The 21,575-nt window shown below is 33.4% G+C and overlaps 4 protein-coding genes across 4 annotated transcripts; 2 read left to right on the top strand and 2 right to left on the bottom strand.

Annotated features, from left to right (window-relative positions):
• Positions 1-802: 802 nt before the first annotated feature.
• On the bottom strand, positions 803-3,903 carry LOC133795356 (uncharacterized). The gene is made up of 6 exons (XM_062232809.1): positions 3,702-3,903; positions 2,421-3,650; positions 2,346-2,376; positions 1,488-1,879; positions 1,114-1,359; positions 803-999 (listed from the first exon to the last, which is right to left on the bottom strand). Exons 1-6 carry the CDS (start codon positions 3,901-3,903, stop codon positions 803-805), a joined length of 2,298 nt encoding a protein of 765 aa, XP_062088793.1.
• Positions 3,904-5,909: 2,006 nt separating this feature from the next.
• On the top strand, positions 5,910-6,933 carry LOC133795355 (L10-interacting MYB domain-containing protein-like). Its single transcript, XM_062232808.1, has 3 exons — positions 5,910-6,257; positions 6,349-6,396; positions 6,448-6,933. The coding sequence occupies exons 1-3, from the start codon at positions 5,910-5,912 to the stop codon at positions 6,931-6,933; spliced, it is 882 nt and encodes a 293-aa protein (XP_062088792.1).
• A 425-nt stretch (positions 6,934-7,358) lies between these two features.
• On the top strand, positions 7,359-8,512 carry LOC133795354 (uncharacterized). The gene is made up of 3 exons (XM_062232807.1): positions 7,359-7,664; positions 7,752-7,983; positions 8,103-8,512. Exons 1-3 carry the CDS (start codon positions 7,359-7,361, stop codon positions 8,510-8,512), a joined length of 948 nt encoding a protein of 315 aa, XP_062088791.1.
• Positions 8,513-8,953: 441 nt separating this feature from the next.
• On the bottom strand, positions 8,954-18,431 carry LOC133795353 (uncharacterized). The gene is made up of 4 exons (XM_062232806.1): positions 17,251-18,431; positions 15,586-17,165; positions 10,015-10,093; positions 8,954-9,056 (listed from the first exon to the last, which is right to left on the bottom strand). Exons 1-4 carry the CDS (start codon positions 18,429-18,431, stop codon positions 8,954-8,956), a joined length of 2,943 nt encoding a protein of 980 aa, XP_062088790.1.
• Positions 18,432-21,575: the final 3,144 nt, after the last annotated feature.

Here is a 21,575-nt window from a genome sequence, read left to right as displayed (position 1 = left end):
TGTATGATCATTTTGATCATCATATGCATGGCTTGGGCACTGAGGCCCCTAGTGACTTGCTTGTTGGTCACTCAGCATGGTTTATCGGAACCTCTAGTGTTGCGACACTCATCTGATTAGGATTGACTTGATAGTCCTCCAATCAGAAGGCCAGGATTTCTTATCCTGGATACCCTAGCATCACTTGAACTCATTTGCATGCAGAATAGAGCTATGATTGCTAGGCATGCTAGATATGATTTGATATCATGATATGACTGTTTTTGAGCATATGAGTTTTCTTGCTGGGCTTCGGCTCACGGGTGCTTTGTGGTGCAGGTAAAGGCAAAAGGAAGCTGGACCATCCTTGAGTTGAAGAGCTTAGGTGATGATGTGTACATATGCAGCTGCTCGACCAATACTTGGGCGAGGTTTGAAAGAGGAACTAGGGTTAAACCCTGTTTTGCCGCATAGAACGGCCTGTTGTAAATATTCTTTTGTAATAGACTCTGAAATTATATTTTTGGGATCCCAATGTATACAGTAAACGTTCTAGTGAAACGTTATATCTTAACCAAAGTTTTTAACCCCTAAACCGCTAATCATACTTAGTTACACGTTTATGGCCAAACGACTCAATTAGCGAGTTTAGCACTGTTTGCAATATGCACTGTAGCGGTCCCTGGAGTTGGGGCATTACATTTACAGTAGAGATGGCAAGGAGCAACTTCAGTGTCACCATCTTGGCAACAAGCGAGAAAGTGTCGAAATAGTCCAAGCCTTCTTGTTGAGAGTATCCTTGTGCGACTAGTCGTGCTTTATATCATTCGATGGAGCCATCATTGTGAAATTTAAGCTTGTAGACCCATCGACAACCAATTGCATGTTTATTAGGTGGAAGAGGCATAATGGTCCATGTGTTATTGTGTTGTAGTGCCTGCAGTTCGTCATTCATAACCATAATCCAAGGTTCATGTTCAATGGCCTGTTTATATGTCTGAGGTTCATTTTGTGAAGAAACTGCACAAATAAAAGTTTTATGAGTAGGAGATAACTTAGAAAAAGACATGTAATTATGGATAGGATAGAGAAGAGAAGATTTAGTATGCGTAGATGAGTGACATTCAAAGTCACGTAGGTATGCAGGAGGTCTTGAGGGCCTGCTTGAACGCCTTAGGAGAGGCTGAGATGGGGTTGAGGTTTCAGCAGTAGTATCAAGAAAAGAATCATTGACAGAAGGAGAAATATTAGGATATGAGTTAGTTGTGGAAGAATGTGGTGAATGAATATCCTGCATAAAAGTGTCAGTAGCAATAGGACTAATTTTATCATGATAGTAATCAATAATAGGAGTAGTAGTGACTTCAGTAAAAGGTAAAACTATATTAGAAAAAGGATCAGGAAGAGAATTTGAAGAATTAAGTTTTTGAAAAGGAAAGATATGTTCATGAAAAATAACATTTCTAGAAATAAAGAAAGTTTTGGCATTTAAATCATAAAGTTTATACCATGGGTGTATCCCATAAAAACACAACTCCTAGCCCGTGAATCGAACTTGGTGCGGTGTGCAGTTAGTGTAGATGCAAAAGCCAAACATCCAAAAGATCTAAAGTGATCATAATCAGGAGGTATGTTATAGAGAATCTCATAAGGTGTTTTATTTTTTAGATTAGGTGTGGGAATACGATTAATGATATAAGCTGCTGTAGATACACAGTCTGACCAAAATTTGATGGGAATGTTAGCTTGAAAATAGAGTGACCGAACAACATTCAACAAATGTTGATGCTTTCGTTCAGCCACTGCATTTTGCTCAGGTGTTTCGACACAAGTAAATTGATGCAAAATTCCCTTTTGAGTAAAAAGATCTGTGAAAGCAAGCTCAGGTGCATTATCATATCTAAATTTCTTAAGAACACAGTTAAATTGAGTTTGGATAAGGGAAAGAAATTGTGGTACAATAAGTAGAGCATCATATTTTTGTTTTAAAAAATATAGCCAAGTAAATCTAGAGGAGTCATCCACAAGAGTCAAAAAATATCTGTGATTGGTATGAGAAGATATGTGGTGAGGTCCCCATATATCACAGTGCACAAGATCTAAAGGGTGATCAGAAAAACGATTATTATTATAAAATGGCAATTTCTTAAGTTTTGCTTTTGGACAGATATAACAAGGAACATTTTTGTGCAATTCAGAAACATTACAGTGCAAAACAGATCTAAGTAAACCCAATCTTTTATTAGAAAGATGGCCTAGCCTAGAATGCCAAGTTTCTACAGAAATGGAAAAAACATGACAAGGAGAATATGAATTGGATTTAGAAAAAGATTTGTCCAGAATGTATAATCCATTGCTGGCTTTACCCGTGCCAATCATCCTCCTGGTGGGCATCTCCTATATATAGAAAGAATTAGAATTGAAGCTAAGGGAAATAGAACCTTGAATGGTCAAGCAACTAACTGATATAATGTTGTATTTAAAAGAAGGAACATAAAGCACTTCAGTGAGAACTAAATCTTGATTAATAGCAATAGAGCCACTGGGATGAACAAGTAAAGAATCATTGTTGGGCAGTATGAGTTTAGTAGGAAATATAGGATTTAGGAATTGAAAAGTATTTACATTAGAGCAAATATGTCTTGTAGCTCCTGTGTCGACAATCCAAGAATCAATCACAGGTATGAACGAATTGGTAGATAACACAATTTCTGGATTACCTGTAGAAGAACTTGGTTCTGTAGAATTCATACTAGGTGCTTGAGTAGCAAGAAGGTTGAGCAATTGTTGATATTGAGTGGCTGTGAGTTGAGGCAAGAATGTTGTAGTGTTGAATTGGTTTGCTGCTGCATCTTTGGGATTGACTTGTGCTTGCTCGGGCCTTGCATTATTGTGGATATCCTCAGAAGCATTGAACTGATTTGTTGAAGCTTCTTTGGACGATTTTTGCTTGTAACCAGGAGGATATCCGTGCAACTTGTAACATTTTTCAATGGTGTGTCCAAGAGTATTACAATGGGTACAAAAGGGTCTATTTCTTCTCGGAGGATATGATTTGGATGTTGTTGAATCAGATCTTTGAGTGGAGGATCTATTACTTTGAAGAGAAAAGGCCATGGAAGAGGTAGAGTCTACTGTAATATCACTTCTTTGATTCTCCTCTTGGGTAACCAAATGAAAAGTTCTGCTAAGATCAGGTAAGGGATCCATGAGCAAGATGTTCCCTCGGACTTGGGAATAAGAATCTTTGAGTCCCATTAAAAAGGACATTATGTACTCCATATGATAATGCTCCTGTAACTTCTTAACTCCTCCACAGGTACAGTTGTTGCAGGTACAATTTGGTCTATAGTTAGAGAGCTTTTCCCAAATGGTACGAAGCTTCGTATAGTAGATGCTCACGGTTTGAGTGTCTTGTTTAAGGTTCATCAATTCCTTTCGAAGGTTGAAGATGTGTGGTCCATTGCATCTTTTAAATCTAACCTGAAGATCCTTCCAAATTTCTGCTGCAGAATCATCGTACAAGATGCTTGCTGAGATCTCCTTTGAAACCGAGTTCAGAATCCAAGAGATAACTATGTTGTTGTTGCGACACCAAGCATTGTATAAAGAAGTATCCGTAGGTGAAGGCCTTGAAATCGAACCATCAAGAAATCCAATTTTGTTCTTGACTGAAATTGACAACTTCATTGCCCTGCTCCAAGAAGCGTAATTATCCTAACCTGTAAGAACCTGTGAAACAAGAATGTTTCCAGGATTGTCGGAGTGATGGAGATAATACGGATCTGATGGATCTTCAAGGTGTGTTCTTGTGTTAGAGGATATTGGAATATGGTGAGTTGATGTCGGTGGAATCGAAGATTCATCAATGACTGATGTATCACGATCATCTGATGAAGGTGTGGATTGACCAGTGGTAGACATATTCGAATTTATGGAATGAAGGAATTGAGAACAGAACACGCCCAGAAAAAAAAATGTCTGAGCTTGATCGAGAGCAACACTGTTTTGCCGGAGAAGAGTGCACGGACAATAGGGAGGATCGCCAGAGAGATCACCGGAGAAGATGAGGGATCGAAGGGAAGGCTTAACCTTCTGTCTCTGATACCATAATGCGGAAAGAGAAAGAGAATGAAAAAATCTGTATTTATCGAATGAAAAAAGTAAATCCAAAAACTGAAAACATAATCTATATAAATAGTTGAACAAGATAAGCAAAAACATAAATTAGTTAACTAGCCTAACTATCTATAACAGATACAACTGAAGAAGAAACTAACTAATCTTTTACAAGAGTGAAAACAGAATACAAGAAAATAAAATCGATAAAACTCTAAACTAAATACTTATAATTCTAATATTATTTTTTCAGTAATTTCCTTATTTATTTAAATGGATCCTATCAAATTATATCATTTTTAATTTTAGTAAATATTTGAATGAGAATTATGATACATGTCACTTAGTTCTTCTGTATTTAATTTTAACATAAATTTGATGAAACCTATATAGGCCCCGTTTGGAATGGCTTTTTGAAAAGCCCAAAGCACTTTTTAAAAAAGCTATTGACTAAAAAGTGTTTGGTAAAATAAAAAAAAAATAGCTTTTTTAGGAATTTAGGTTAAAATTATAGCTTTTTATCAAAGTTGGCCCACACCAACTTTGAGATTTTAGCTTATACGGGAAGCTGAAATTGTGGTCTAATGATATTTTTTTTGGACCAAAATACCCTCATTTAAATTAGAATTATTAGGTCTTCTTTTTCAATCGTTAAATCTTCTTCACCTTGCCTCACCATTTCTTCTTCCTTCTTCCTCACGGACTACACTTCTCTATCAAAAACTCCAGCATAATCAAGTCAAGGTATTTCTCTAACTTTTTTTTTTAATGCTATATTAAACACAGATTTATTAAAGGGCATTATATATATATATATTTGTACAGTGGTTTGATTATTGTTTCTGTGATACTGGGTTATTCGATCTTCTTCATACCAGTATATTTGTGTGTATATATATATATGGGTTGGATTTGTTTAATGGTTTATTTTGATGCATTTCCTTTTTTGTTTCTAATGGATATATAGAGTGCATTTGGTTTTTTTTGTTTATAATGGATATATAGAGTACGACGCAGAGGAGAAAGATTTTTTTTGTTTCTAATGGATATATAGAGTAGGACGCAGAGGAGAGAGAGAGGGAGAGAGAATTAAAGTCGTATATAGAGTTATATTCAATACTGAGAGAATTAAAGTCATATGTAGAGTTGAATATTCAACACTGACTGAAAAATGAGCCTTTGTGATTGACCAAGAAAAATACAGAATGATGGGTGCCAATAGAGTACGACACAGAGAGAGAGTACACAACCTTTTTTTTTTTTTTTAACCTTTTTTCTAAATAAACTTTAATAATAAAGAATAAGAATTACCATGAAAGAATAGATATGCTTTTTTAATACAAAAACTAGATTAGATTTCTATCTTTTTGTTTTGAGTGAAATAAACAATATAAAGGAGATATATTTTGTCTAACAATATCTATAATTAAAATAATTTCATTTATGGTTGTCTGCTCTCTCAGCCGAGAAGTGGACATTAAAAATACAATTTTTACATTCAAAGATGAATCATTTATGGTTGCCATATACATAACAAAAATATCTTTTTAGTTCTTTTATTTTTACTTAATTTTCTCACTTCAAAAGTTGATTTATAGTAACCTTTTTACATGTATATGAATGTACATATGTGTGTGTTTTATCTTCTCCCAAGGGATTCTTTAAGAATAGTCTTGAAGTTGGATATGTTGAACTTTAGTTGAATTATTTAGTTTTACATAGATGGTAGTGATTGATAAGAGTTGTTGCGTATATGGATACATCATTTTACTTTTGTATTTTTTTTATACTTATCATTTCACTTTTATTAGATGGAAAATGAAAATAATATTTGCACCAAGAGTGACGTACCAAGAAGTAAAGCAATATGGAATTCAGAGAGTTTGAATTTTTTCTTAGACTTCTGTATCAAAGAGGTTGATGATGGGCATCGTCCTACTACTTATTTAGATAAAGTTGGATATGTAAACTTGATTACAAATATGAAGAAAGCAACTGGAAGAGATTACACTAGACCACAATTGAAAAATAAGTGGGATGGATTAAAAAATGAATGGAAGCTTTGGAAGCAACTCAAGGGAAAAGAAACTGGCTTAGGATGGAATATAAAAAAGAATACAATTGATGCAACTGAAGATTGGTGGAATAGTAAATTACAGGTACATTATAATCTTGTTAAATATTTATATGAAACTAAAAGAATTTTTTTTTTCATAAATGTTACATTTAATTAACAAATTTTTTTTGTAGAGTCATCCCAATGCTGCAAAGTTTCTCATTTGGGGAATTGAACCAGAGGTAGAGGAAAAATTAGATAGGATTTTCATGAACACTGTTGCTACATGAGAGTATGCTTGGACACCTTCATCTGGAATAATTCCATCTGAGTCTGAAAAACCTTTTAACAATATTGAAACCTTACATGAACAACTTGAGAGTAGTGACGATGATCTAGAGATGCCTAATACTGATAGATTTCTTAGAGAGAAAAATAACAAGAGATTAGTCGAGCCACTTGAGAAACAAAATAAAGCAATGAAACATGGAAAAGGAAAAATGAAGAAGACAGAGCCTTTAATGATATTTGAACAAATTGGTCGCCTTGCTGATGCTGTGGAGACAAGGAGTAGAAATATTGAAACAGCTAGAAAGGAGAATAGTATTACCGAAGTTATGAAAATTTTAAATTCTTTGCCTGGAATTGAGAAAGGGAGCAGCTTGTATTTATTTGCAACTCGCTTGTTTATCATGAAAGAGAAGAGAGAGATGTTTGCTTCATTGGAAGAACCTGAGTTGATGCTTACTTGGCTCAAGAATGAGCATACTCTGGGATAATTATAATACTATGACTTATAGTAGTAGTCATATTTATTTTCTAAACTTTGTGTTATGACGTTAGTATATGTTTATTATGTTATTTCTTTACAGACTTCTTTTTTAAATTGCTCTCAAGACTTGGTGTTGTCACTATTTAATATAAATATGCTTTATTATGTTTTTCACTTGCATTTGTTATGAAGACTTTATGGCTATTTGACATGTATTTTATATACTCTTTAATATACACAGGTTTATTTTAAATTAGAAATAATGGCAGACACGGATGAGGAGATTGAGTTACAATCGGCGTCTATAGCTACATACTTTGTTCAACATTATTATACAACATATATTGAAAAGACACCTTGTATGAATTCTTCTCAAACTGGTCATATGTGGTTGATGGAAATATTAAAAGGAAATGAAGTAGATGTTATAGCATGGAGAAAGATGTTTTCATTAAATTATGCGATGAATTGGAAGCTAATTATGGATTTAAGGGTTCAAAGAGAATGTGTGCTCTTGAGATATTAGGCATGTTTTTATTTACATTAGGTCACGGTGCTGGAAACCGATTAACACAAGAGCGATTCCAACACTCAGGCAAGACAGTTAGTCGATATTTCAACAAGGTTTTAGATGTTTTATGTCATATGAGTGTAGATGTATTAAAACCACCAGACCCAGAATTTAAAGATGTTCCTGAAGAGATATTGAAAGATTCTAGATATATGCCTCATTTTAAGGTAAGTCATACTTTAAAATTATACAATTTTTTAATAATTTTTTTTCTAACTAGAGTATATTTTTATAATCTTGTATTTTTTTTCTAGAACTGTATTGGCGCAATAGACGGTGTACATGTGAATGTTGTAATTCCACCTGAAGATCAAGTACCATTTGTTGGTAGAAAAGGGATACCAACTCAGAATGTCATGGCAATATGTAATTTTGATATGCAATTTATATATGCATATGCTGGGTGGGAAGGTTCTGCTCATGGTACAAGAATTTTCTATACAGCTTTACGTGATTCAACTTCAAATTTTCCAAAATCTCCCCAAGGTTGTCATCTAAACACATTTATAAAATATTAAAGTCTTTATAATTTTGTAATTATATTTTTATATTTTATTTGACAAGAAAATATTATTTAGTGGATGCGGGATACCCACAAATTACAGGTTTTTTAGGACCATATAAAGGCCAAAGATACCATCTACCACAATTTCAACGAGGTAGCAAACCTACTGGTTATAAAGAGGTATTCAACCAGGCACATTCTTCTTTTCGAAGTGTTATTGAAAGAACTTTTGGAGTATGGAAGAAAAGATGGAAAATATTAAGAGATATGCCTAGTTATCCATATCAGAAGCAAGTGAAAATAGTGATTGCATCAATGACCTTGCATAATTACATTCGAAGGCATGCAAAACGTGATCGACATTTTGAGAAAATTAGAGATAATCCATATTATTGTGTAGAAGATCAAACTAATATTGAAGATGAAGATGAGACAGCTAGAGCTTCAAATTTAAATGAAATGGACAATACTAGAGATCTGATTGCTGCAAGTTTAATGGGATATAATTAAACTATATTCTTATCTATTTTATTTTATTTAAGTTTTATATTTTGTCGTATCAAATTGACTAAATTTAAATTATTTGTTATGATCAAAATTTATAATAATTTAAAAATAGACAATATTTATGTTGATTTTTTATTTTTTAAAATTTAATTAATCATTTTATTATACGTATATATTAAAAGAATTAAATATTATAAAAAATCATTATTATTTTTAATAAAATAAAAAATAATTATAAATATGTTAATATGTATAAATTTATTCAAACAAAATTAGTTAAATACATATGATACCTATTTTGGTCATTCTGTATTTAATAGCTATCTAATAATCTAGTTTACCAAATACTTATATACAACTTTTCCAACTCACAGTATTTCTAAAGTTATAATTTACCAAACATTCAGCAGTTTTTTCTCACAGCACAGCTACAGCTGCTTTTTCTCACAGCACAGCTACAACTGCTTTTTCCCACAGCACAGCTGTACCAAACTGGCCCATAGTGTAGTAGAAATATGCTAAGATAGCCATTATGAATTCTTGTGAGCTGTTTTTTATTATGTATGAGTTTAAGCATGTTAAATAATGCGAATCAAATTCTACAGTAATTATTTTTTCAAAATATCATTGTGACTGCCTTCAATGTATGCACCTAACAACAAAAATAATGGCTGCAAATGCTTGAGAACGCCAGCCACGTTCTCTCATTATTTATCACCAAAGCTTTCTTTCCTAGTGGTCCCTCTCTCATGCCCTAAAAATGGCTCATGGATTTGAAACCTTTTCTTCTCTATAACTATACTAAATACTAAATAAATGAGAAGATATTCTGATCTATATATATAAATAACATTATAATTTGTAATTAACTCTAAATTATTAATTTTTAAAAAATCATCAAAATTAAAGAGGCAACCAATAATTTCAAAGTTATAGTAAAACTTTAAAACAATCATAATGTTACCAAACTAATTTTATTAGTATGAAAAGATTATATGTATAACTAAAAGTATTTTGATTTCAATAAGAATGTGTCTATGTTGGTGAGTTATTACATTATTGCAAATTCAAAAAATTTATAACAACTTTAAGTAAAAAATTATTGTCCAAAATAATTTTAGATAAATATTTTATTTTATCTTAAAATTTTAAAAAGCATAACGCATGTTGTCTGCGTTTTTTACGTACGACAACGTGGCACAAATCATCATGTCGTTTAGCCATTTTTCAAAAGCTGGAGCCTTATCCGTGAGTGTCATTCTTGTCACACCTGGAGAAAATATTAGGCTAATGATCATTGACAGCCATCTCGCGAGAACCTAGTCGGGAGGTGAGCTTGCAAAGCTTTTCAAGTCGTGACTAGCTTGTCAAAATATCAAGAGTCCTTCCTTCAAGGAGGCACCTGTCTGACATCTAGTTGCGGCAGGGATTGTGTTGTCGGTTCCTTACAAGCAGCAAAAAGGATGTCCCATGACGCTGTCTGCCATGAAAAAACATCCAGCTACCATTCTGACAAAGTACCAGGAGGCACCTTTCCCAATAAAGCAGTGGGCTTGACATCCTTGTAATGAGTATGTCGAGTATCTAATGGTACCCACCAGCTTGTTTAATGTATATGAAATATTCATTTATGTATAATTAATCTCGTAATAGGAAGAATTATTGTAATCAGCCATCATTAATGAGTTTAATATCCTCAACTGCCTATAAATAGAGTTAGGACATCACTTGTAAAAGGATCCCAACTTTTAGTGTATGCAAAAATATTGTGTGAATTACAAGAAAACTTGAGCTTTGCAAGTTCTTCATCATCAATACAATTGACTCGTGGACTAAGACTAATTAATATCTTGAACCACGTAAATACTGTGTTTTTTATCTTCTTCTTTAAATTTTTTATTAATTTGGTAGTTGACGAAAAAACTAGTCAACAACATATGTTTTTTACAATTTTCATATTATTATTATTATGTATTGGCAATTTTTTTTTTTACTTAAAAACCCTATAAATTATTTGTAATATAGAATAGGACTTTATAGAAATTTTATATATTTTGTTATAAACTAATCAATATTAAAAGAGCATTTTATTAATTATTTTGCAATAATCCAACACAAACTGGTTTTGGTTATAAGTATACAAGCTAATTCATCATTCGTGACAAAGTCATTAAGTGATAATATATTTTCATTGAGGTTGGAAAAAAATTAATTAATTACAGGTTCTACAATCATACCTGAAACATGGGTCTTGCCTTTTCGTAATTAAACTAATAGGCTTATATTTATTGACTCTAGTATTTGGTGCTTGTTGTGGGAGTTGGTGGTGATGACCAAATTGAGAATTTATTTTATTTTATTACATGGCCAGTGGCACATGTTAACTACGGGTAGCCTCTCTTTTTTTGGTTATACTTTTAGCGCATGCACATTGCTTTTAAGGCGTGGTTAAATAAATTAAATACATCATTTTTTTTAAGATGAATTAAAGCACAAATTAACAAAGAATAGTACTTTTATGGTGAATTTACTAGCATGTAATCAGAATGATGTACAATCAGAATCATTAATAATCGGATTGGCCTTTAATTGAATTACTGAATCGGAATCAGAATAAATTGTTAACTTAATTTGGAGGAATCGGAATCACCACTATTCTCATTGATGTGTTTACTTTATTTTAGAATCAAAATAAATTATTTGCAAGTTACAAAAATACCCTTGATTAAAGTAGAATTTTTATAAGCTAATTTTTTTATATAAATATTATAATTATATATATTTTTAACTTATGATATTAATTTATTTTTCTCTTTAATTTTTAAATATAATATTGTTTACCGAGTTTTTCAGAAACTAGAATAATAGAAGATTAGAGAGCTTAGAAGAATGGGTTTGAGGAATAAAGACAAGGTTTTTATGTGGTTGGGACATTAATGAGCATTAGTCCACGTGACTGTTGTATTAGAGCTTAGAGAACCTTTGACAATTGAGTTTTCTACAAGTTTGAGCAGAGTAACTGCTTACAATCAAAATCTCGGATCTTCTCCTCAGTGCACCACTATTCGTATTTATAGGCACATGAGTGCACTGGGTTTGGACCGAGCTGACCCGGGTCCAATAAGGGCGTAAATACCATTAGCTTCTCTGATGGGAGCCCAATACAAATGATTAAAATATGAAACGTACATTAATCAAAGCCCATTGGGCCAAACCAGATAATATCTTGTTCTAAGACATGCGACAAACTGGAGTTTTAGTCTGGGTATTCTGGGCCACGAGGAAAATTTAGGGGACAAGATCGGTCAGAGTAGTAGCCGCATAGGTCTGAACCAACGGTTTACAATCCCGAGGTAACCTTTTCTGCAGGTTAAGCGTGGGGACAACCCCCACGTTTCATGGGACGATGTCAGTGTCTTGGACATTCTATCTCGCCAAACTTGGACAATCGACCCGGGTTCGTTTACCAACGTCCCCCTCCGTTCACCAAGGTCCCGGACCATTTACCAGGAGCCCGGACCGTTTACCAGGATTCGGGTCTATCCACAGCGATCCTGGCTCCCATCTCGGTTTTGGGAGTCGCGACCTTCTTTGCCGCACCTCAAGGGACACCCTGGGCGAGGGGGTCCTGGGTTCATACCACTTGCCCTGGCAGTGGTCTTGGTCCTCACTCCCGAATGCCCTTTGGGCCTTGCCTAGACATGGGCTGCCAACATACGTTTTCCTCTCGTCAAATGGGCTCGATCTGGGCCTTAACTCTCAATCGGGCAGCCCATGGGCTGAGTGTGGATCTGGACACCCAGAAAGAAACGGGGATAACAAATAATAAAAATATATTATAAATAAAATAAATTAATAATTTTAAATAAAATACGAATGAAAATTGAAAAATATTTAATTAATGTATTTATATTATTTTTTATTAAATCAAATATAAATTATTTAAATTATTAATTTAATAGATTATATATATGCTCTTTTATTAAAAAAAAATGATATATTATCTTAAAATATATATTATAAATATTTAAAAAATAATGTATTTTTTTTATTTTTATTCAATTTTAATTAAATAAGGACAAAAATAATATTTTATAATTTTATTAGGAATGGGAATAACAATTTCTGAATCTCATGAGATTGTTATTCCTCAATCTCAAATTGGTGTGAGTCTCACATATTTCATTATTATTTTTAATAAAAATTAAAAAAGTAAACAAAAGAGTAATGAAACTCATTCACCAATCTCATTTCTTAATCTCATAAGTAAACACACCATTAATTTTAAAGGGATTCATAGTGATAAATGCACCCCAACCTCTTATTCCTCTTCATTGGATCTCTTTTAGATTTTAGGTCAATTGTAATGAATTACTTAATACTAATTACCCACAGTTTATAGTTCATTAAAAAGTATGACAATTTAAAATGAACAATTAATTCCAACCCCCACAATGAATGTTGGTTACCGCATAAATATTTTGTGTTGAGTTTTTTAATAGCATTTCACATGTCAATAATTAATTGTTAATAAAATTAAAATTACTGGTAGTAATTGGAAATACATTTAAATTGCATACAATTAATTTCATGGTCCAATCACACAATTAAAAGTAACATATGGTCCAATTTCATCATATTGTCCCAATCCACGAAATATATCATAGACCAAAAAAACTACACAATCCAGAACAACCATAATAACCACACTAAAAATACATTCAAATAAATAAATAAGCACTCTAAATATATGTTTTAAAAAATTATAAGTAATTATAATTATAAATAAAGTTTTGGGAGTGATGAGAAATTGAGAAATGAGGTGGACTTATCATTCCTACCATTGTAAAGTAAACCTAAAAATAATCAAAATAACAATGATTGTGAAAAATAAATATTTTTCAAAATTTGAAGAAGTCTTAGCAATGTAAAAATTTAGGAATATTGTACCAAATCAGGACTAAAAATATGTGTATTAATTAAGATTTCTCTAAGAGAGCTAATAATATATATATATATATTTCTAACAGTAAAAACCTTAGATTTTCTCTTAGAATAAGACGTTAAAACTGAAAATTGACTTCCAATTGAAAATGATGTATAATCTTGTAAGATTGGACAACAAAACAAAAATTTTTTTTCCACAATCTATTTCTTTAGTACTGAATGCTTGGCATACTTTTTGTTTTTTTTCTTTTACCCTGACATTTTCAATACATGTAAAACGTGTGTCTTCTGTCTTAAATACCAATTGTGAAGAATAACAAAATAAGACAGTATTAAAGTAGACATTGTTGCTTATTGAAATTGAATACTACAATGATCGAATCAATTCAATCTCAAACTCATTCATCATATCTTAATTGTCAATGTAACTACTTTGCTAGGCTGATCTAATTTTTATAATACATTTATCTTTATATTATTTAAATATTATATATTTTTAATTATTTTATTCATTTCAATATCAAATATTGAGAAAATATGAGAGAAAGCGAAATGAGATAGAAGAAATGTATTATTAAAATAAATAAATGATAAAGTGTAATCTAAATGTAGAAAAGACAATATAATAATATATAAAATAGAGAATCGGATTTAGTAACTTTTTTTTTTCTTTATATTTTAAAATATTGTCTAGTTTACATTTTCTATTATAAGTGTTCTTACAAAGTATTTTTCATATGGTAATAAGTCTCAAATTAATGGATTTATTGGTATCTTTTAGATGAATAATCCAATTGTATTATAGTCTTCCTTTCTTGATCGAGGGACAAGGTACTGCTTCACACATACCTTTCTTGTTTGGTATATATTGGTATTACCCTCTTCGTTGGCAAATGGCAACTTTTTTCTTTATTCTTTTCTTCAAATTATCGATGTAGAGTGAGTGTATAAAGGCATGGTTGGCATAAGGGATTTTTGGAATTGATTGTTTGGCAAGAGATAAAAGTTGGAAGAAAAAAAGAAATTATGGGGATGAGGTCTCTCTCAATCCTAAAAAATGAATCTATCATGAAAGAACAAGACAAAAATTTATATGCAAATAAAATTACATAAATACCCTTCAAATAATTTAAATGCACATTTTATAATAGTTAGTTGGATAATTTTGTAACCATCATTCTCACTATCTTCTCAATACAAAACAACATAAAAGAATAATATGATATTCTATTTCCACAAAATTGTTTATTCTTCTTAAACTCCCATCCATTCAAGTCTACATCATTCTTACCAAACATACCATAAGAATCTTTTATCTACTAGAGTAAAGCATAATTTAAACAGATAAATTGAATAGTAGAAAAAAGGACAACAAATTATATCTTACATTATTAGTAGCAACTTTTTTTTTCTTTCTCTAATCCTAAAAAAACTTATATTTAACCCATATCTTGTTTAAATATTTTCTTTTCAATACATGTATTTAAGTAGTGTTTTCTTTGTTTGTTTTCTTATTGAAATGGTGAAGTTCAACACCAATTCTATTTATCATTGAGATGAGATTTTTTTTAAATGTATTGGGATGAGCTATTAGTGATGTCAAATTTTGATGGAGAGTTTATATATTTATTTTTTAATGCTTAAGCCTTTCCAATATGTTATGTACTTGTTTGGTGTGATTTTTACTTTTATTCTATATGCTAGAAGAAGCAAAGTAAAAGTTTAATTTTTTTTAGTTTATGTTTGGATAATCTATTTTAAAAAGAGGTTTTAAAATTACAAAAATATATTTTAACTTTTTTTATTAAAATAAGAAATCTATTATTAAAAATGGACAAAATATGAAATTTTCAAATTTTACTAAATCTTGAAACATCTTTTATTGCTATTTTTACAAGAGCTTCATAAAGAAATGAGTGAAGAGTTGCATATGTATGATAAAACTTCTAAAAGTTGGTACTATATCAAATTATTAATTTATTTTTGTCGCTTGTAATTGTAAGCCCCCCAAATCAAATAGACATTGAGAATATTAACTTAACCACATGTTATTCCAAGGTGCTCACGATCTTTGAGCACATAATACGCACAACCAAAAATATGCAAATGACTTAGGTTTGGGGTTTTACCTTTCCAAATCTCATAGGCTGTCTGAGTAGTGCCAGTCCTGAGATGTACTCTATTACTGATATAGCAAGCTGTATTCACAGCTTCAGCCCAGAATCTTTTGGTTATTTTCCTAGCCTCCATCATTACCCTAGCCATTTCCTGAAGCGTCCTATTCTTTCGTTCCACGACCCCGTTCTGTTGAGGGGTTTTTGGGGCTGAAAACTCATGCAAAATCCCCAGCTGATCACAAAAATCAGAAAACAACCTGTTTTCGAACTCCTTTCCATGGTCACTTCTGATTCTGTACACTTTGACAATCTTTGTTGATTTTTCATTCTGGAGTTGTAGACATAAGGCAGAAAAGACGCCAAAGGTATCTGATTTTTCTTTTATGAATGCCACCCATGTGAACCTAGAGTAGTCGTCGACACAGACCATGACAAACCTTTTGCCGCTTAAACTTTCATTCTGCATGGGCCCCATGAGGTCAATATGAAGCAATTCCAGTACCCGGGATGTTGCAAGAGCACTCACTGGTGGATGTGAGGCTCTAATTTGTTTCCCGAGTTGACATGGTCCGCAAAGTCTGTCACGATTAATCTTTAACTCAGGGATCCCTCTTACTGCCTTTCGTTTCACAATTCTGTTGAGATCTCGATAGTTCAGATGTCCCAAGCGATAGTGCCACAGATCAGGTTTGTCCAAAAACACCCGTTGACACTTGATTTGAGTGGACAATGCATAGCAATTATCAGCTGTCCTGTTTCCTGTCAAAATGGAACACCCATCAAATGAAACTAAACAACAAGTTTTAGAGAAACTTACTGTATAGTCAGCGTCACAAAGCTGACTTATGCTGATGAGATTGGCCTTGAGCCCCTTCACATAGAGCACTTCTGATAGTGGACTGACTCCCGGGATTTGTAGCTCTCCTTTACCAAGAATCTGTCCTTTGTTTCCATCCCCGAATGTGACTAGTCCCTCGCTTATGTCCTTAAAGTTCATAAGAATCTCCTTATTCCCTGTCATGTGACGCGAGCAACCGCTGTCGAAGTACCACATATCATCTTTGAACGCAGCCAGAGATGTATGAGCCACCAAAGCTACGTTTCTATTACTCTTGAAACGCTCATCCCGTTTTGATGTCTTATCCGGAAATATTGTATTTCGCTGGACAAAGAGCTGGATATAATTCTGTAATTTGTAGCACTTGGGACGAATGTGGCCTCGTCTATTGCAGAAGTGGCAGATGGGAACAAATCTGCTACCTTGGGCAGATTTGTGTCCAGAAATATGCTTTCCTCCAGTGTTGTTCTTAATGCTGACATCTGTTCCATCAGCCTTACCTACAGGCTCATCGCCGCTGGGATCAGATTTGGCTGTCACAAACGAGGACTCCTCAATGGACAAATCATTCCCCTTTTTGTACAACATTTTGTATCCAATTGAGGTTCTGTCACCATAAGGCTTCTGAAGCTGTAACGTCTGATTGATAGCAGCTGTACCAGGAGGAATAAACTCTAACAATTGCTTGGCTCGGACAAGCTCAGCAGTGATCTTGTAAATCTCACTCTCTTTTTCATCCAATTGCTTAGAGCTGCTGTATTTGGATTTCTAGAGCTTGTTTCTCAGTTTCAAGCTTTTTGTTTAGGTCATCCAGGGCTTTTGTCTTTTTTGCCATGTACCCCCACTGAGCAAACATCTGCTCATACGCTTCTTGTTTCTGGGGACTCTCTTCATCGGACCCAGATGATTCTTCATCCTCTGAGGTTTCGGATTTTGAGCTTCTTGCCATGAATGCCACCATTTGTTTTTCTCCATCAGAATCGCCACTGCTGTTTTCTTCTTTATCTTCGTCGCTGTCACTCCAAGTTACAGCAAATGCCTTTTTCTTTTTAAGTGTGTTAGCACATTCGGCTTGAATGTGACCGAAACCTTCACACTCACGACATTTGATGCCACGATTTTTCTTTTCAGGTTGTTGACCTTGTTTGGGACCGTTGTAGAACTGCTTTCTGTTTTGATTTTCCTTCCCGCCATAGTTATTCTGCTTGAAGTTCTTTTTGAGGAATCGAGCATAGTTTTTGGTCAATAGAGCGAATGTTTCATCAGACATGTCTCCAGATAGATCTACACTTTTGGATTTTTCTTCTTTGTGAACAAACGCCACTCCACTCTCTGGTTTATCCTTTTCAGAATCTTTTGGCTTCTTGTTCTTGCTCCACCGCTTCAAGGTCATCTCATAGTTTTGTAATGATCCGATCAGCTCATCAAGATCCAATGTCTCAACATCCCTCATTTCTTCAATGGAAGTAACTTTGGACTTGAAACGCCGTGGGAGGACTCCCAAAACCTTTCGAACTAATTTTGCATTGGAGTACGTCTTTCCTAAGGCATATGACTCGTTAGAGATGTCACAGAGTTTAGCATGAAATTCTGCAACTGTTTCATCCTCGTCCATTGACAGATTTTCAAATGCCTTTGCAAGAGATCTAAGCCGAGACTTCTTTACCGCATCAGTTCCTTCGTTCTTGATCCTCAATTTCTCCCAGGCATCCTTGGCAACCTCACAGTTGGCGATCACCTTTAATTGATTGGTGGAAACTGCATTGAACAGAGCATGCATGGCCTTGGAATTGTAGTTAGCCAACTCAATTTCCGCAGGAGTCCAGGCACTCATTGATTTGGTTCTTTCGATTTCACCAGCTCTGACCGTTGGCGCGATCCAACCTTCCTCAACAACCATCCACACTCTTTCATCCACGGCCTTGAGAAAAGCTCTCATCTTCGTTTTCCAATAAGGGTAGTTAGCCCCCTCTAGCATTGGTGGACGACTAGTAGAACCTCCTTCCCTGAACATGTCCATCATACACAAAAACAAACAAACAACAGGGTGACACTCTTCGAGATGGAACTCCAAGAGGGTTAGTCGCAACAGAACTAAGCAATAGAAGATAAATGCAAGACACAAAAACAAGAACCGAATGAAGGACAAACTAGATGAAAAGCACCTTATAGAACCCCAGGAAATCACTGATTCTCATAGAATCAGATGGCTCTGATACCAATTTGAAGGTGCAATATCTAACTTCTTGAATCAAAAATTATTCAACTAGAATATAATGGACAATTAAAGCAAAGTAAAATCACACATGGAATTTTACAAGCTTCATCTGCACTGGAACAATTTCCAGCCGACTAGTGCTTGGGTCGGGTAATATGTAACTTTCACTAACAAATCAAATGTTAAGTACAATCACTAGTTCCAAAATGGAATCAACGTCTTAACACTACTGAAATTACAAATTACCCTAAAGCTTGAGTAACCACTCAAAAACAATTTCCAAATCCCTTGGAACTTATGAATCGAATCCCTCGATTCAGAAACGCTCAAGATCCCCTCAAGCACGCTAGTTGAATCCCTCTACTAGCCAGATTCGAAATCCCTTCGAATCAGAACAGAACTTCCCACAGCTCTGCAACAAGCTCCCCCTTCAACAATGGCGAACCTGCAAAAATCAAGAAAGAAAGAAAGACAAGAGAGAAAAACAAGAATCTGTTTTCTCAACCAAAAATGAACAACTAACAGAGAAAAAGGGGTTAGGTTGTTAGAAAGAGATTATTATATTTATAGCAACCCTAACACCTAACAGATTAACAACACGACCAGCTAAACAGAATTAACATGTTTCCAAATATACTGACACAAGCTGACGTGTACTCATTAATCTACAGCATCGAGTAGATGAAACTCAAGACTAAGTAGAACGAACAGAGACAACATATTCACAAACAATTCAAAGACTGATCAACAAACTCTGTAGATGAAACAACATAGACATATTTTGACAACCATAACAAAAAGGCTGTTACAGTGTTTTTATTTAATTTTTTAAAATATATTTTCTTTAACAAAATAAACTTCCTTTAAAAAGAAACACTCACATCAAGGTCACTAGTCTCCACTTTGATATTTTTTGAAGTTTTAATATATATTTTTTTACAATTTAGTCCCTTTCTAAAATATTTATATTCTTACCCTTAATTAAAAAAAAAATCTCCAACGAATAGAAATTATGTATCGGCCAATAACTTTGACTAACTATTACTAAAATAAGAGAATGTCACACCATATCTTATTATATTTAATAATAATAATATTTTTTTAGAATTAAAAAAAAAATCTGTATTTTCAAACTTCATAATAAATGAAATTTTCTGTATCATAGATTTTTGGTTGAATGGTGGATAAAAATAATGTCATAAAACTGTCCACGTCAGATGGATTATGACGACTACGTCACGTCTGCTTTATAAGACAACCACTTCCTAATTTTATTGCCTTGCCACCACCGCCCTCGGGTCTCCTCTCCCCTCCCCTCACTAACTCACTCACTGCTTTATTATTTAATGTTTATTATAAAACTATTTACAGTTATTAATTAATGTTCCTGAAACTTTCAATATTACAAAAATTAATTGACAAAAAAAGTCCGTGAGACCTCCTATGGTTTTTTATTTGAGGCAAAATCTGTTACTGTTGTCTCGTGTCGTTTCATTGTATGCAAGATATCAAAGGCAGGCATGGCATGGGACTATGGGAGGGAGTGAATTAAGCTCATAATTTTGCTGGTTAAATGTACTTGGATTGGACCCTCGAGACCCGAAAGCAGAAGCCCTAGCTTCTCAACTAGGGGTATGGGTCCATGTAAGCCCATCTTTGTTTGTGTACTATTTATCTGTTGGGTTGGGTCTTCAAATGGGGAACAAGAGCGTACTTGTGTTAATTTGTGACATGAAAAATGGTCCCAAATGATACCATAATAGATGTCGCGTTTCTGATTCAAATGGATACTTTTGTATATTCTGGATATAATTTTGCTTAAAGTAATCTTACAACAATTTGTTAGAATTAATATGAAAGTAGACATATGAACAATTCTATATACATGTAGGCGGAATTAATATATGAATGAACATATGCAAAAAAGAATCGAATATTGTATACCTCCAGCCATTGCTATTGATAACCTCGATCTAGCTTTAGATCTACAAAAGAAAATAACAGAAATTAGAACGAGTACACGGGCTTCCAAGCTCTCACTAACTCTTTTAGATGGAGTTACTGAAAGTCAGAATGAGTAGCGAGCTTGGGGACCGGTACTCTATATTTATAGAGTGAGACCTACCATCAGAGTCTCTGCCACAGATTGAGATATTTCCTCAATCAGTTGGGATATGAAAAATCGGGTAACAACAAATCAGGTAACAAACAATGTTGACCATTAATTAGAATATTTTGTCAATAAATTAAATATTGACTTTAATATATTAAATCAATTAGTTGATTTTATATACCAAATAAATAATATTCTAACATTCTCCCACTTGGTCAGCATTTAAATTAATGTATTACTTAAGCCCGACGATCATCCCTGTTAGATAATAAACACATGAATCATGGCGATAGGTCCTCTTTTTATGACGAGTATTATCTTCCATGTATTACAATATATTTATTACATAACAATGTAATTTATGTGGTTATGTACTTAAACGAATAAACCTTATGTTTATTCAGGTCCTATGAAAGTAAAATTTTACCTTATGTTTATTCAGGTCCTATGAAAGTAAAATTTTCTCAAATAAAATTAAGATGCGCATAAATATGAGAAAATATCAAAAATGAGAGTTTCATTGATAATAACTTCAGTTTGTACAATAAATTTACATAAGGGAACCAAGTCCCATGTTCACTACATGATCCTTGAATTTATGAGGTGGCAAGCCTTTCGTCATAGGATCAGCAATCATCAATTCAGTGCTAATGTGTTGAATGACCACTTTATTTTCTTTAACACGTTCTCTCACGGCTAAGTACTTGATGTCGATGTGCTTGCTTCGACTACCACTCTTGTTGTTCTTAGCCATGAATACAGCAGCTGAATTGTCGCAGAACATTCTCAATGGCCTAGATATTGAATCTACAACTCTAAGGCCTGAAATGAAA

Source organism: Humulus lupulus, chromosome 8, assembly GCF_963169125.1.
Source record: "Humulus lupulus chromosome 8, drHumLupu1.1, whole genome shotgun sequence".
In the NCBI taxonomy this organism is placed as follows: domain Eukaryota; kingdom Viridiplantae; phylum Streptophyta; class Magnoliopsida; order Rosales; family Cannabaceae; genus Humulus; species Humulus lupulus.
This window is presented reverse-complemented; position numbering and strand designations above follow the sequence as displayed.